Genomic DNA, 16,722 nt, shown 5'->3' with positions numbered 1-16,722 from the left:
GCTTGTTTGAAAACTGGAATGCCTCTGCAACTCTTCAGAATGGCCTAGAGGTAGGCAGACCCATGGCCTGACTTGGTATTGGAATTATATTTCTACACTGTCCTTTCATCAAGAAGATACTAAATTCACTTAATCACCACAATCACTGCAATATTTCAGCACTTACATAACCAAAAGTCAAGTGTTTATAAAATCAGTAGTAGTTGAAATCCTTTTGCCATCACATCATCACATTGTAACACCAATTTGTACAGTACAGTGTTTAGCTAAATGTATTAATAAGGAATATAAAGAGTTTTAGGCTCTAACTCTGTGATGGCGAACCTGTGGCAAGCATGCCAGAGGTGGCACGCAGAGCCCCAGGTCAGATCTCCATGGCGTTTCTTTCATCAGCTTCTGTTTCCTGCAAACAATGAAACAGAAGCTCACAAAAGAAAAAGATCTTACCTCTTGCCACGCTGCTGGTGTTTGGATGCCTACCTCCCACTAGCCAGCTGGTCTTCAGGTCTCTGCTGCGCATGTTGGCGCATGCACGTGTTGTCACATGAACACACACCTTTCAGTTTGAGCATGCATGCATGTGCAGTTTGGGCACACGGTGTCTAAAAAGTTAGCCATCTCTGGTCGACCTCTCTGCTCTTTCAAATCTTTAATGTTGATCTCTCAAAAGGCTAATTTATTAATACCTGAGAAGAATCTGAGCAGGAGATTTGTTGTATTTTTCTGCCAGTTTCTTTATTCCAGGTTCTTCCAGCAATACTGGCTCATCTGGGTGCTTCCACATCCGGTCAGGTGAACCAAGAGGACTGTAAGCAGTTACCACCAGCCCTCGCTGATGGCAATGAGCTATTAGTTCTCTCTGGGCTAGGTAAGGATGACATTCCACCTATCAAAAGCAATGTACAACAGTGAGCAGGCTGGTGGCAAAAAAACTAGTTTCACTTTGCTGAAAGAGTAGATTTTAGAGTAACAAGTTCCAATCATTGAAAATTTAGGGGGAATTAAGTCCACCATGATCTAAGGGTTGGTGGCAAACATGCAGCTAACACACTGTATTGAACTAGAGTCTATACTCTATATTTTTGTCTAGCTTAGATGACTATATAAACAGAAACAAGATCATTAAAGCGTTTCCAACCTATATCTTCTTTTGAAGAAAATTCTCCTAATTTTAATGTTAGAAAATGTAATTGCAAAGTGTACAGAAGGCTGAGATAGAAATAGTGTGTGGCTTGTAAGTTGGCTACATTAGCTAGAAGCAAAATAACTTCACCAACTCCATTATCTTCACTTTGCTGATTACATTTCCCCCCTCCAGTACCATATCCTGGTCCATAAGAGTAAAGCTTCAGAATAATACAAGCTATGAAACAAAAGGGATCACAGGAAAAAAAACATGAAGATCACTCTTCCTATACCTTCATTCACTGCAGTTGGACATCTCTGACCGTATTAATACCCAGTCAGCTTGGCCAATGGCCAAGGAACAAAGGAGCACCATTCGGCAAGATCTTAAAGTTCACAAATCCCCTATTCCTGTTTTACTGGATTTTAAATTGCTTCTGTAAAACTAAATGGTTCCATTGTTAACAAAAACACACCTTTGGCTCTCCAGCGACTCATATGGAAACAAAGGAGCTAATATGAGCGATGGGATTCTTTCTTCTACATATGCTATTGTCTCTGCCTCTACATTTTTAACACAAAGGTACATACTCAAATTACTTTGCAGGAGAGGGAAAAGGTGTCCCTTCGCCATATCTTGGAAATGATACAATAACATTAAAAACAAGGAACACTTTTTAATGCTTTCTCCCTCTTTCAGACTGGTTTTAACTTAAAACCATAGTGAGAAGGATATATGATGAAGGAGGGAGAAAGAAAAAAAACCTGGCAAGCAGGAATTGGGAAACTAGCAAAGCAGGATAAGGAATAGGGTGGGGACGGAAGAAGTAGGGTAAATGCTAGCTGCCTTGGTCACTAATCCTGCAAGCTACGGGCAGGAGTGAGGCCTTGACCAAGTGAGAATCACAGAGCGGGTACACAATGTAGCTGTGAATGAAAGAACACTAATAAGTAACATTAGATATGTCTGGTTGCTGCCAACAACAGGAACAGATAGAGAAAATGATGCACTGTGTAAATGATGCTAATTTAGCTAATTTGCCAGTCCATTTTCCTGGAGGGAAATTAAGGCTGAGGTCTTCCCAACCTGTTAATTTCCTGTAATATAGAGCTGGCTCTGGAGTGGTCCAATCTTCTTGATAGGATACAAGAGAATAGAAACTCGCAGGAAGGAAAACACTGAGATAGAGCATGGCAGAAGACTATGCTTTACTGTGAATTGAAGATGATGTGAGAAAGCGCAGAACGTGAAAGGAGAAGGGATTGCTAACAACAATGGAGAAAGGAGAACGGGGACTAGAGAATTGGAGATAGTGGCCTGAAATTTTTGATGGATTATGGAATGTTGCAAAAAGGACAGAGACAGAGTGATGTTAACTGGCAGATTTATGTTGGTGGAAAAGATGGATAAGGTTCGCTTGATGAAAGAAAGGCCAGTGCTAAATAGCAACTTTCTGCATCATCAAGGCTCCACGGAAAAAGAAGTGGTTTCTTCACTGCCATTTCTGGAGGAACTAAAATAGCTGAGAGATTGTATGCTGAAAGAATAGAAAACTTCACTGCATGTATGGGAAATCTGGACTGGCACTGGGACATGGCAAGAGAAGATGGAATGGAGAACCAGCTTCCAAAGGAGGAAAAGGAAGCTTACAGCACGAGGGAGCACTCTTTTTCCTAAAGAACAGCCAGGAAAAGTAGAGTGAAAAAAAACTTAAGGGTGGAATTGGAATGAAAGGTTACATTGATTTCAATGGGGGAAGGGGATGAGTGGGAGAAGGAGTAGTGGGAGAAGGGGAGGGATAGCTGGAGGGTGCCCATGGCCCATTCTGCTAAGGTAGCTATATTCTAGATGGCAGAATGATTCTTCAGAAATACAAACAGGGTGGTAACTGTATTGAAAGGCTGAGGATGCCCTGTAATGGGAGGAGAGACAGGAGGGGACAGAATGGGAAAGGATCAAAATACTGATGGGCAAAGGGGGCATAGGGCACAGTGAAGACAGGCTGTTACAGAGAAAAGTAAATTGGATATTTGATACCAATCCCCATTTCTGTCCCCCAGCCCCAATTAAGAGCCTGGATTCTGAACTGGAAGAACTTGGCCTCCAGTTGATTCTTTTCAATGCCAGTTTTATTTGGAGTAATAGCATGTCCCTGCATGGCCTTGGGATGGAGGAGGCAGCAGACCTGTATGGACATGTACCTTTAAAACTGGATTAGGTGAGAAGAAAGGATTGCTTCTGTCTAAGATCTGCCTGGTCAGGTTTCAGGAGCTATGCCAACTTTGATACCAAGGCTGGGAAGAGGAGAGGCAATAACATTCAATGAGAGTGTGATGTAAACAGATGCACTTTTATACTAATCACTACATCTAAAGTCCTGTATATGAAACTGGGTATCAAGGACAAGCAGGGGAACCGTTAATGTAGTATCATCTCTTCTGGCCAACACACTCCCTTCCAGAAACACTTAAGACTGCCCACCTGATGGTGGACTCTCTCAGACATTTCAACCTATTGGAAGTATGTTATAGGACAACTTAGAAGTTTAGGGCTGCATGTTTGTTTTGTTTATGTTTTATGACCACCATGAAACCATGGTTTGCCCCAAGTTACCACAATCCCTACTCAGACTGGAGCCACACATTAGATTGGCTTTTTACCTCAGATCAACTCGAAGACATTAATACCAATCTTTTATAATGGTCAGATCACTTTCTGATATCCTTGATATTCAATGGCCACTAACTACTCTCTAGGGAGGAAAGAAGCATTAAAGGATTTGCCTGAGATCACTTATGAGTCTGCTTGGATTCATGGGACAACATGGGGAGTTTCTCATCAGTCTACTCAGGAGTGTTTAATTGAGATTCTTATTTGAATTCAGAAGCGCAGAACTGAGGAAAATACTTGACAGAATGCCTGAACATCCTCTCCCTGTGCATTGATTGGGGGGGGGGGGGAGAGTCCTCTTTGGTTTAGAGAGATGCTTCAGAAGGTAGTACGGGAGATACCTGCAGCAATGGCAGTGAAAAATAAAAAGGCAGGTGACTGAACATAAGATGCAGAAAGGGTGATAAAGCTTCAATATTTGTCCAGTTAGTCTATTGGCAGAATGCCATCCAGCATTCTGTGATGCTGGATGGCATTCTCCATTTAATGTGAGCTCAATCATTGTTGGATCCTCCAGTAGGCCACTATGACCACTTTACTAGATATTTTGCAGACAAAATCATTCTTATCTGTTCAGATTAAATAGCAATAGCACTTATACACTCCTTCATACAGCCCTCTCTAAGCGGTTTACAGAGTCAGCTTATTGCCCGCAACAATCTGGGTCCTCATTTTACCAACCTTGGAAGGATGGAAGGCTGGTAAAATTTGATCTATCAAACTGCTGGCAGCCTGTGATCAGCAGAACTAGCCTGCACTATTGCATTCTAACCACTGCGTCACCGCAGCTCTTTATGAATGCTTATAAAGTCTTGTAACATCTTGCAAGGTCATCTGGGACTTTTTCAAGCCTATAAACAGCTGAGGACAGGAACACAGGCCTCTCTTGGATGAACTTCATCACCTGTATTTAGATCTACACTCCTCCTGGCTAGTACATGTGACCGGAGAGGGGACAACAGGTTGGCTATAGGAGTGGTGAATGAATCCTTGAGAGGGGTGGTGGTGCTGGCAGCTTTGAAAGAGGAAAGTGTGGTGCACCCCCTCCTTAAGAAGCTACTTCTTGACCCAAGTCTCTCAAAAAAACCCACAACTTGTTTCTTTCACACTGCATTTCCTTTAATCATAATCTTAAGAATCAATCACATTATCTTTTCCTTCTTCTATCTTACCTGTAGAAGTGCCGGCTTGACAGAAGCTATGCTGAGAACATCGTCAATCTGTCGACTATTGAAATTTGAAAGTCCAACAGCTTTCACCAAGCCTTTTTCCACCAATTTTTCCATAGCCTTCCATGTATCTTTGTAGTCAATATAATCATAACGCATTGTACCATCGGGATTCTTGGGGAAGAGATTATTTCCTCGCCTATTATAAAAAAAAATAGATGACAAATCTATTGGAAACACCATTAAGAACAAATACACTTTTAAAATAATTACTTAACTATTTATTAGTTACATTTTTATAGCATTATGATCAGTGGTGGGTTCCTACCTGTTCGGCCGAACCGGTAGTGGTTTGGCGGCCTTAGTCGCTGAAACCGGCAATGACCCAGGCCTGCCACACCCCCGAACCAGTTCTCCAGACGGCACCATAGGCGCTGCCATCTTGTTTTTTGCTTCTGCACAGAGCAATTTTTATTGTACTGTGTAGGTTTCAGAAATCCATCACAGCAGTGGTGTCCAAAATGTCTGTCTACCTTACACAGCATTTATTTGGCTTTTATACAGTTTTAACAAGCAAAGCAAAAGCAGGGGTAGCAACAGCATCTTATTGGTGCATTTTACTTGTCAATATCTAAGTCCATCCCAACCAGAGTTGAATCTCACATAAACTCCCTGGTATGGCCTATCTCTGCTAGGTGAGCTCATAGTTTAAAAAGTAAAAAGCCACTGAGATCATGGCAGTTTGCTGCGCATGTCCTCTATTCCTACAGTACTGCACATGCGCGCACACGGCGCAACCATGAGTGAACCAGCAGTAGTGACTGCTAGAACCCACCTGATTATGAACTATACAAATTAATAGTAACCCTCCAGAATGAATGCACAAAACAAAATACCTCCAGGAGTCATATTTAATTTTTCTTAGAGTACTTTCAGCATTATGCTGAACAAGTAACAGAACATCAACATTGTGATAGGAGTTGGATCATATGTAACTTTCACAATGTTCTTTCACCTCCAGCCACATTTTTTAAGAAGAAGTACATTTCAGCCTCTATCCCTCTCTGTTCTCCTACCCTGTGCCCCAGGTTTAAATAAATAACAAATTGAGGTTTAATCTCTTAATTTTCTCTTATTAAAACGCACTCGAAGGCATGTGGCCAGTGCATAAGGTAAAGGTCCAGGTAATCCAGATTTAGATCTTGCAGGGTCTTCCTTAAAGCTGGCTCCACATCTTCTGGGTGGTGTTTGGTGTTCCATAGCTTTGATGTAACAAACAGCTCTTCCCTTTTAACAGCCTTTAAAAAGAACAACAGTGAATCATTATTATTTCAAGTATTTCTGAATACAAGTGAAGACATGTCACCAAAGAAGAGCACCAACTTACATATTGCTCAATTCAATATCACTGTATTAATATTTAAAGTTCTATTTCTGGCTGAGGAGAAGAGAATGAATGGATGAATCTGTTCTGGCCTAGACTTTCCAAGAGCATGAAGCAAACTCCTGGCCCTGACAAAAACCCCTTTTATTAATTTACTGTGAATTCTGCTCATTCACATCCAACTAAGTCTTTCAAGGGGGGATTTACAGTCACAGACCTTATCTGGCTTGGAGAGCTAACAGGCCGATATCTGCAAAACTTGGCAAGCAGTCTCGGAGAGTCACAAACCAATTAAGGAAACTAATTGTCTCCTGCAAACTCCACTCCCCTTTGCTCCTCTTTTATTTCCTCTGGGAGGGGCTATTTACCATCCACCTGTGGCCTTACTCCCAAGTCGACCGGTTCTTTAGCTGTTCCCTTCATCTGGCAACTCTGCGCATGTGCACACTGGGAACAGGCTTCATCTGTTCCTCTGCCTCACTGATGTCTGACTCTGAAGCAGCTGATAACTGGCATACGGCTCTGGCCGCCTCTCTGCCTCCGACACAGACCCCTCATCAGAGACTTCCCCAGACTCCAGAACTGGCCATGTTCCTCCCCAACCTCCTCACTGTCTGATTCTGCTGCCAGCTCCACTGGCCGCTGGCGGGCCACAACAGAATCTGTATAGAATGGGAGACTCTTCACTCCAAAGTACAAATAAGTTCTAAAATTCTTATGAGATTATTTAGATCTCTTAAGGCATCGAAACAAAACCATTTCTATGAAAAGGTGCTGTGTTTCAAGGTTTTAACATACCATCATGCCGCATTTAACATAATAATGTTCACTTTATGCCAAACATAACAAGCAAACTTTCATTCTGTCTAAATTATGTTTTGTATATGTTCTCCTTCCTTCTAATTCATACATTCACTTCCAGAGTTTTTTGTAGGAGAAACATGATCATATTGACAATTAGATGCTATCCTGACAATACCTCTTCTTTTTTACATATTAAAAGTTCATCTTTTCATTTTAAGTCCTTTAAGTTCCTTATCTAGTCATAACCTACTTTAGTGTTCCTTCCTCCAAGTTGAATTCATCTTCTGATGATTTGAAGAGTATGTCCATGTTTTCAGGCTGCCAATACTCAAATGGTTTGCCCCTGCCTTCTAAGATGTTTTTTCTGGCTCAAGCTACAACCCAGCTTTTCCCCACACATCTCCCCTTCAAGCCGGAACCATGTTCAACACTGCTTAATTTCCAAGCTCAGAAAAGCTACCATCTGCTAAAACTCTTTATCGCTCCATCCTGATTTTAAATATTTTCTTCCTCACTCTGACTCATGCTTACTCAAAACAAGCACATATAAAACTGTTCCCATTGTGCAATGATTTTTATATTTCCATTATTAAGAACTAGTCATTGGGGCATGAGACACGTTTTACATCTAATCAAGCTTTTTTATGGCAGATGGCACAACATAACATTTTACAAGCTTTTATATGCACTAGAAATTAAACATTTAAAAAAATGAAACAAAATGAAAGGTAATAAGAAAAATACTCCTCTTATTTTGCAAGTGTTTGGCTATTTAATTTAAAAAATATTTTGATGAGAATTCACATGTTTAGGGAAATTGTGGACACTGCAGGACCATTGGGCATTATTTAATTTTGTGCACTGATTTTGTCAGAAACATGCAACATACCAATATGACAAATATATAAATACATTTTGCCACCTTCTCATTTGTATGCTACATGCATTTTATCTACGGAGATATCAAAATATAATACTTTGTAGAAAATTGTGGGTATCTTGTGGTTTGTTGGTACCATAAAAAAGAATACAGGTAGTCTTTGACTTATGACTGCAGTTGGGACCAGAATTTCAATTGCTAAACAATCCAGTTTGCATTACTTAGCAACAGCAATACCTGTACAGGTAGCCCCCGACTTACAACAATTCACTTAATGACAGTTCAAAGTTACAACAGCACTGAAAAAAGTGACATGACCATTTTTCACACTTATAACCATTTCAGCAACCCCATGGTCACGTGATTTACATTTGCATGCTTGACAGCTGACTCACATTTATGATGGTTTCAGTGTCCTGGGGTCAGATGATCCCTTTTTGCAACCTTCTGACAAGCAAAGTCAATGGGGAAAACCAGATTCACTTAACAACCGTGTTACCAATTTAACAACTGCAGTGATTCATTTAACAACTGTGTTAACAACAGTTAACAAAAGTCGTAAAATGGGGCAAAACTCACTTAACAAAGTTCTCACTCAGCAACATAAATTTTGGGCTCAATTGTGGTCGTACGTTGAGGACTACGTGTTGTCCCAGCTGCTGTTGTTAACTAAATTCCACAGGCATTAAGTGAGGCAACTTCCTGCTGGCTTCCCACAATCAGAGGAATTGATACAGGTTGAGGGATACCTGTATGCCGATTATATACATATCCAAAGCAGAAAACAGGACATACTTCTTCGGTTTATGATATATTTCTAATTTGTTCTAAATTCTAAGATTGTTTACTGATTAATAGATCTTTTTGTGTCATCTGCATTATGAATACAATCCTAGCTTTCACTTTCTGCTCACTATCTAATAAAACTTCATCTCCATAGACAACTAACTATAGCTTCTCTTATAAAGTGTTTCTTGTGAAAACCTCAGGAGGGGCAGAACATTCAATAAACAGAACCAGGAGGAATTTACAACACAGAATCACAGCAGACCATTTCTTTTGATGGTCACATTACGGTACATAAAGAGATGTAATTACAATTGTTCAGTAAGTGGAAGTAATATGAAATAGACATGGCTTTGCATAGCTGGCATTTTCGCCTTTCCTTTTTAACAGGAAAGAGAATTTTTCAGAGAATTCTCAGAGAATTTCTTTATTTTACCTTGTCAGCCCCAACAGTCTCCTGGAGAGCTTCACCTATTTCTGCTTCATTGCTATAAGCTGTAGCACAGTCAATGTGGCGATAGCCCACACTAAGGGCATACTTTACAGCCTCTTTTACCTAGAACAGAAAAATGAAAAGAACAATGGATTAGAACAAGAGGAAGCATATTCCAAAGGCTACTCTAATTTAATAAGTAACGATAAGACAAATAAAAGAATTGTTTAAGATATGTTGTACGGGGTGGGGCCTACCCAGAAGACAGACAAAAAAATGACAGAAGGGGAAAAACCTGTAACTCTCACTGTATTCTCAGGAGAATTGGTGCATTCCTTGGAGATTACTATGTAAGCACAATAGTCAGAATTGCCACAGAAAGCAGCTTCTTAGAAATGCGTATTATTTCTGCTTTCTGTCAAAAAACAATGTCATTTATTTTAACAGGTTTTCTTCATCTACAATATTGCCGTGCATCTGATTATTTCACCATCTTTCTTGCTTTAATAAATAGCTACAAATTATAAGAATCAGAAAATGGCGCTAGGAAGTCTCTTGTTCAATCATGTAAAAAGAAAAAATCCCTGTTGAATTGAGTTTGGCTCCTGGGGGCTTCATGAATACAGGTTTTCTTGGTGACACTGGGAAAGTGGTTTTTAAAACTTTCCACGGCTGGAATTTCTACATGTTCTTCCATTCAAATATTACATTCCACTCCTTAGCTTTTTCAAGACCAGTCAAAGTGGGTTGCTACTTGCTGCAGATAGATTGAATAATTGCTTGATTCTGTAACTTTGATTCTGCAAATTTCCTTACCTCCAGCCATGCTCTGTAACCCTACTTTGGTTTCTTATTATATTTCAGTGCTCTCTGCTTCACACAGTAATATCTTGCCTTGATTTCTATTCACTGCACTATTGCTAGAAAGCTGAATTTAGCAGATATGTTTCTGAACACAAGCGGAGTTCTGAAATAATATTAAATATTTAAATAACAATAATTAAAAAAAGATTTATTACAAAGACAGAAAACTCTTACTTTCACCTTACCTATATCTTAAAGACAGAAAAATAGGAAATTCCCATTCTCCTTTAAACAGAGACTTACTTAACTACGGTAACTAGAGCTCATATGAAAAACAGATATAAGGTTTTATGTGTGGAAACCTGTCTGTCATTTAGCTATTCAGACTAGTTTATAAATGCAGAGTTGATGCATTCTCAAGCAACTCTGGCTTTAAATTTCTTCTAGCTACAAATTATGCTAAATTATTTTGGATTGGTCATATTTCACATTTAGTCATAATTTGGTACATTTGTTCCTTTGGCTGGATATCAATCTTGGACCATCACAAAAACAGTGATCCTAGAAAAACCAGTGTAAACTAAGTTCTAACGGTTGGCTAAAGGAAATTGGTTAACTTTCACCCTTTCAATTGGCTTTACAGTATTAAAAAAACAAAATATTGGGCAATATGAATAGATATGGAAGTTGTTTTTTTAAAAAATCTGAGGTGTAGTAATATGTATAGAGATGGAGCTACCGGTATTATTATTCTTTACCTAACTTCCCTCAACTTAATAGTGAACTACTTACTTGTCCAGCATCACTCTTCCAAGTACCTAATCCAACAAAAGGCATTCTTTGTCCAGTGTGAAGCAAAGCATAGTTGCATTCAAAAGACATCTTTATCTAAACAAAATGTAATGATAGTTTATATTCAAATTGTTTGACTGTACAAAACAGAAAACCTGTAGATTGAACTGCATTTGTAATGTTGATAATGCCATTCAATTTAAGGAAATAATAATTGGATGAAGTGATGTATTACATTTTAGTTAATATTCAGTGCATTCATTTTATACTCTATCAAGGGCAACAATTTTAAAAGAACAACAGAAAGCATAAAAATAAATAATATCTGAATAAAATGGAGTGAAACAACATACTGAAGTATTACAAAATAAAGGAATAGCCTACTAAAACAACCAATGTAATAGCTTCAGTGGCCTACCTGAACAAACATACCTTGTTCTCAGAGACAAGGCCAGGAGAACAGTAAATGCAAAAATGTCTTTTGTGTAACTCAGGGAACCTTTGGGACAGGTTATTTGTATTATGTAATTTCAATGTGAATTAATTTTTGTTTATATGCATGCAGACACTTTTTATTGTTTAGAACCACATTCTATTACTTTTTTAAGCCTACAAAGAGGAAAAAATATTTTCAACTTGAATAGGGCTATATTTTACATTTGGTTGCAAACACCTTTGTCTTGCCTTGCCATTTTCACAGCACAGTAGGAACCATTAAACATTGTTCACTGACTAACTAGTGAATGAGCATTGCAGTGCTTATTAAGTGAATGTGATTTGACAGATTGAGTTTTCAACTCACCAAATGCAAAAATTGTGTTGCTTTGTTTGGTTCTTGAGCTATGCACAAAAATGGCCAAATATAATGTGTTTGTTTTGAACAGGGATATTTTGTTCCAAATGAAGAATTTAAGATTTTTGTGTGTGCATGCTTCTAGATTCCAGGTAATTTGTAGACGGGTAGCCTATAGGTTAATTCTTCATGCAAGTTCCTACATAACTTTGTGAACTATTCTTGGCAAAATAAATGATTATGTTTAACAGTATGGTGCTGTAATACTTCTCCACAACCAGTTATTCTTCTAGGAACAAACTTTGAATATTCTAAGAGTGCAACATAAAGTTTGACTCTAGAAATTATTCTTGAAGTGATTTTATTGGAACCTGGAATAAAAGGATCTTATTTACCCCTGCTTTTATTTTCCTCATCCTTTCTTAAAATCATTTCCTTCTATCCACCTTTAAATTATATAAATTGCATGGGTAAAGTTCTATGAACTTTTTTTTTCTAAATTACCAAAAATATGGAAGTGCTACAGAAATAATTAATCAGCCTCCAAAACAGAACATCTTAGAACTATGATGGCGAACCTATCTCTAAGCCATCTCTGTGGGAACGCGCACCGTTGCCAGCTGCTCATCTGGTTTCCAGCACGCACATGCGCGCTGGCCAGCTGGTCTTTGCAGGTGCCGGAAAACAGCCTGAAAAACAGCCAAAAAACAGGCATGCACATGATGACCAGCTGATCTTCGGGTTTCCTGTGCTCCGGGGCGCGCACCTTCTTGTGCATGCACACATATTCCAGTTTGGGCACTTAGTGCCAAAAAGGTTCTCCATCAGTATTTCTCCAATTTAAATATGAGGGAACAACTATGAGTACTGTTAAAAGTCTCTTTGTGAGGAAGCAAACAATTACAAGCATCTTTTTTTCATCCCAGTCTAGTAAAGTACATATAAGAGCTAAATTCTGAGAGACTCCAAACACCTACTTCAAATAAATTCTATGAAACCATCTAACAGGGGAATGTGGATAAAAGCAACATTACCAAAATAAGGTTTTAATGCTGCTTGCCATTGGACGGAATGCCTAAGAAACCACATATATATTTTATACTAATAAAACACATAATCCACACATGTCAGATTATAATAAGAAAAAGCCATCTCAACTTTCTAAACTGCATCAGGTAACTGAACATTAAAAAAAAAAGATATTTTGGAGATTCTAACCTGTAGAGAAATATGGAAGAGTCCTGAAAAAGAATATGTGCCATTGATAAAACATAAGTTTAGCCTGGGAAAGTTTTATATCAGTGCATCGAGTGTTACTTCTCACTGACAATCCATTTTCCATTGTAACTTCTAATAGCACTAGGTGGCCGATCATAAATAAAGGACTACCTGTAAAACGTTGCAGTTGTCCAATAATCACATGGTGATTAGGGAACACATCATTGTGTACAAGGCATCCCAGGTCTAAAATTGGCACATCAGCTATAACAAAAGTGGCAACAGCTGGAGGAGCTAAGGAGGATTATAAGCACTCCTAAACCAGAGAACTATTCCTTTGAAGAGAGTCATTGCAGAAAGAGTCTTACTGTAGCCAACATTAGTAGAATACCCAACCTTATTGATGGCAAGCAACCTGGACAAGTGGATTTAATTTAATCTTGTTTTGCACTATCCAGAACTTGACAGCCTCCAGTTCAGCTGTCAAAATGTGATCCAGCATAGGCTGGTGTGGAAATGTAGAAATTGTCATCTTACTGATAGCACTGTACCCTGAAACAAACTTTCATATATGTTAAATACCATAGGGGGGGGAAAGTACATACCACAAAGGAGCGGTCATGGATTCAAGCAGTGTTCCCCTATGATAATTTAGTGGAACCCCCTGCTTAGGTAGGAGTGCAGTGATTATAACACAGTGCCCTGAAATCCCAAACTTCACAGAAAAACCAGTAGGGTACCATGATTAATGGTGCCAGGTGGCATTCAAAATGCTAGAACAAAAAGATACATTTCCTCAAGAGTTACTAAAGGCCATTGACCAGTCATATGATAGGATCTGATATCTGACAAGCATGGATCCAGATAATGTTTCATGTAGGACCCTCGAATATGGAACACTTCTGCTTTCAATACAATATTCCGTAAAAATAAATCACTCAGTCTGTCTATTTTCTATCTATCTATCTATCTATCTATCTATCTATCTATCTATCTATCTATCTATCTATCTATCTATCTATCTATCTATCTATCTATCTTATTATCCTGATGTCTGTTGAAAACTGAACTGTGCCAAGAGTTTAAAGTCCAAAGAATTTTTCTCCTTTTCTTGCTGACATTCTCATTTCTCAGGCAGTGGAAAACGGAAGATGGGTAACTATTCTTTTTTTTTTAACTCTGTACTGGCTTATGAAGAACATTTTGTTTCCAAGAGGAACATCCTGCAGTGATCTAAAAAGTTGTTTATAAGCTTAATCATAAGAGGAAATTATGTTTCAAGAGCTCCCAACAATGCAACATCCTCAGTTTTTGCTAAGATCAGCTATAAAAATTTTCCACGGAACTATTTATTTTCTTTGCCATCATTGTTCTTCTGTTTGGTTGTGTGCGTTTGTTGTTGGTTTTAAAATATTTTAATGATTTTAAGGTTCCCAGGGTCATTGGAAGTTGGGTGGTATTTAAATAATACTATATTCTCAATGAAATACTACCTATATACAACTAGAGTCCATTGGAGTTGGGTGGATAATACACATTAATAAAATTAGAATGGAATTTAAATAATCTCTCTATTTCTATCATTAAATTTGTAATAAAAACAATATATTTGATACAGCAAATAAGGAAAGTGAACAAACTGCAAACTGTACAAACATTCAAAGATGTGAAGAGCCCATTTCCTTTATTTATATTCTTTCAAACTACATATTAAACTATGTGTTTGCCATCTTCAAAGAGATACAGCTTACTGATGTATGCATTTTAGTCAGGATCCTTTTCATTTTTAGACAAAAGGAAGCAATACTGAAGAGGAAGCAAACAAAAGCTGAAGACATAACACACTATGTTTGATCACATATTCACCACAAAATATATTCTAATATCTTCAAGCAAGAACAATTGTTTCACAGCTACTATTAAAATTAGATTGTAGTCCAATTAGCTTCAGTATTAAGAAAAGAAACTACTGTACTTTTCCTTTGGAAGTGAAGGTTGGATTTTGAAGAAACAGAATAAGAAAAATAATGAATTTAGTTTTGGAGAAGACTGCTGATAATACTGTAGTCAGCAAACAAACAAACAAAATAAATAAATAAAAAACCAAACAAAAACCCCACTTGAGGCACAAATGGCCAAGTTCAAATTTTCCTGCTCTGGAAATATTATGCAAAGATTTAGATCTCTAGAGAATGCTGAGAATGCTGAGAAAGGTGAAAGAAAATAGAAGAGGATGACCCTGTAACAAGGTACATAGACACAATTAAAGCAGTGATATGTGTACCATTGGAAGACCAACTTAGGGACAGATTGTTATGGGAAAAGTCTATCTGTGTGATTGCTAAGAGCTAGTATGGTATCAACTTGATGGTGGAGATACTTCTGCAGTCTCAACTTCCACAACTGCAGTCTACAACACTTGCTCTCTCGCTCTCTCTGCGCCTGTGTGTATATGTAGGTTGCACATACTGAAATTCTATACAGCTGTTATAAAAACAGTTTCCTATGATACTTTTGTACAAGGAAATGCTCTGTAATACCTAACATACATCAGCATAGATGTATGCTGGGAGAACAATAAATCCTGATTGTGATCTGTATTAAATATATTCAAGGGTTTTTTTATGATCCTGGGAACAAAGTCATCAGCTTATCATAACTGCTCCTGGTCCAGTCAGAAGCAGAAATAGTCTCAGAAATAAATCCTATCACTTAAATGGTGTCCAAGAAAATATGGATAGGACTTATCCTTCCAAAGTGGGTAAAATGAGGACCCAGATTGTTGGGGGGAAATATGCTGACTCTGTAAACCGCTTAGAAAGGGCTGTAAAACACTGTGAAGCAGTATACAATTCTAAGTGCTTTTGCTATCTTACACACTTTACTTGGAAAAAGTAAACTTTCCACTAAGGCATATGACTAAACCTGCAGTTTGAAATTCATAAAGTCGCGCATTGTGATTAATTTCCTAATATTCTCTTACTATTCCCCGCTAAATTTAATTCTTTTCCCGTTATTTGAATTGGAGATTCTCCTCCATACCCGCTAGTTCAGCAACACGTTTCACCCCACCCCCTGACTCTGCACAAACCAGACTGACGTAAATCAAGACAAAGGAGATTAGCTTCGGGAAAGTCACAACAGCTCACTCACCGCTCACCACTTCTAGTCCTTCTCTGGAATGCAAAAGAAAATAAAATAAAAAAACACCCTCGCCTCTGACTTTAATGCTTCCGTTTCCGGGTTTGAAATTTAACCGAGCATTCCTCAGTCTTTCTGACTTTTCCAAGCCACGTGAGCTTGCGGGGTACCGTATTTCCCTTATTTCGCAAGTTACGGCAGCAGAAACCAATCTCATTAGACCCCGGCTGCTCCATTTATTGCAGAAAAAAATCTGCTTACTTGATCGGCTTTTGAGCATATATAAAATGGGCACGTTTGTTGTATAATAGTTTAAATGCAGTTCTGTCCACTACGATGCAAAAAAGATGCTAAGACTTCAAAAAGTGTGAAGAAAAGAGGCTAAATCGTATGAGCGGTTGAGAGAGCTGGGTATATCTAGATTCTAGAATCTAGCCTATCGAAGAGAAGAGGCAGTGCCGGATTTAGATGAAAAGAGGCCCTAGGTTATTCCACTTATGAGGCCCTTTCACCTCTCATTTTTAAGTTTGCAAATTACATAGTGTTGAAAGAAATGTCCTTTTGGGTTCAGCTCCAAGTGGGGAAGAAGACACTGGAGACATGGAGGCTGCTTGGAAAGATGGTTTATTGTTGGACAGGGCCACATGGCTTGAGCCCTGACCAGAAAAGGTGATCACATGTTTCAATGTTGATGGAGAAGAAGAGAGAAGGGTGAGGAAGGG

The 16,722-nt window shown here is 38.5% G+C and overlaps 1 protein-coding gene across 1 annotated transcript in view; it reads right to left on the bottom strand.

Annotated features, from left to right (window-relative positions):
- Nucleotides 1-16,120, bottom strand: part of AKR1A1 (aldo-keto reductase family 1 member A1) — a 33,649-nt gene extending 17,529 nt beyond the window's left edge. Inside the window, exons 1-6 of the mRNA XM_032218094.1 lie at nt 16,013-16,120; nt 10,849-10,944; nt 9,256-9,375; nt 6,112-6,263; nt 4,969-5,164; nt 687-886 (exon numbers count right to left, since the gene is read on the bottom strand). Of these exons, the coding sequence (XP_032073985.1) occupies nt 687-886; nt 4,969-5,164; nt 6,112-6,263; nt 9,256-9,375; nt 10,849-10,938 (758 nt within the window). The 5' untranslated portion in view covers nt 10,939-10,944; nt 16,013-16,120. The remainder of the gene's footprint in view (nt 1-686; nt 887-4,968; nt 5,165-6,111; nt 6,264-9,255; nt 9,376-10,848; nt 10,945-16,012) is intronic.
- Between the last annotated feature and the right edge of the window lie 602 nt (nt 16,121-16,722).

This window comes from Thamnophis elegans, chromosome 5, assembly GCF_009769535.1.
Source record: "Thamnophis elegans isolate rThaEle1 chromosome 5, rThaEle1.pri, whole genome shotgun sequence".
Taxonomy (NCBI): Eukaryota; Metazoa; Chordata; class Lepidosauria; order Squamata; family Colubridae; genus Thamnophis; species Thamnophis elegans.
Note: the sequence above shows the minus strand (reverse complement) of the source record. Positions and strands in the feature narration are given on the sequence as shown.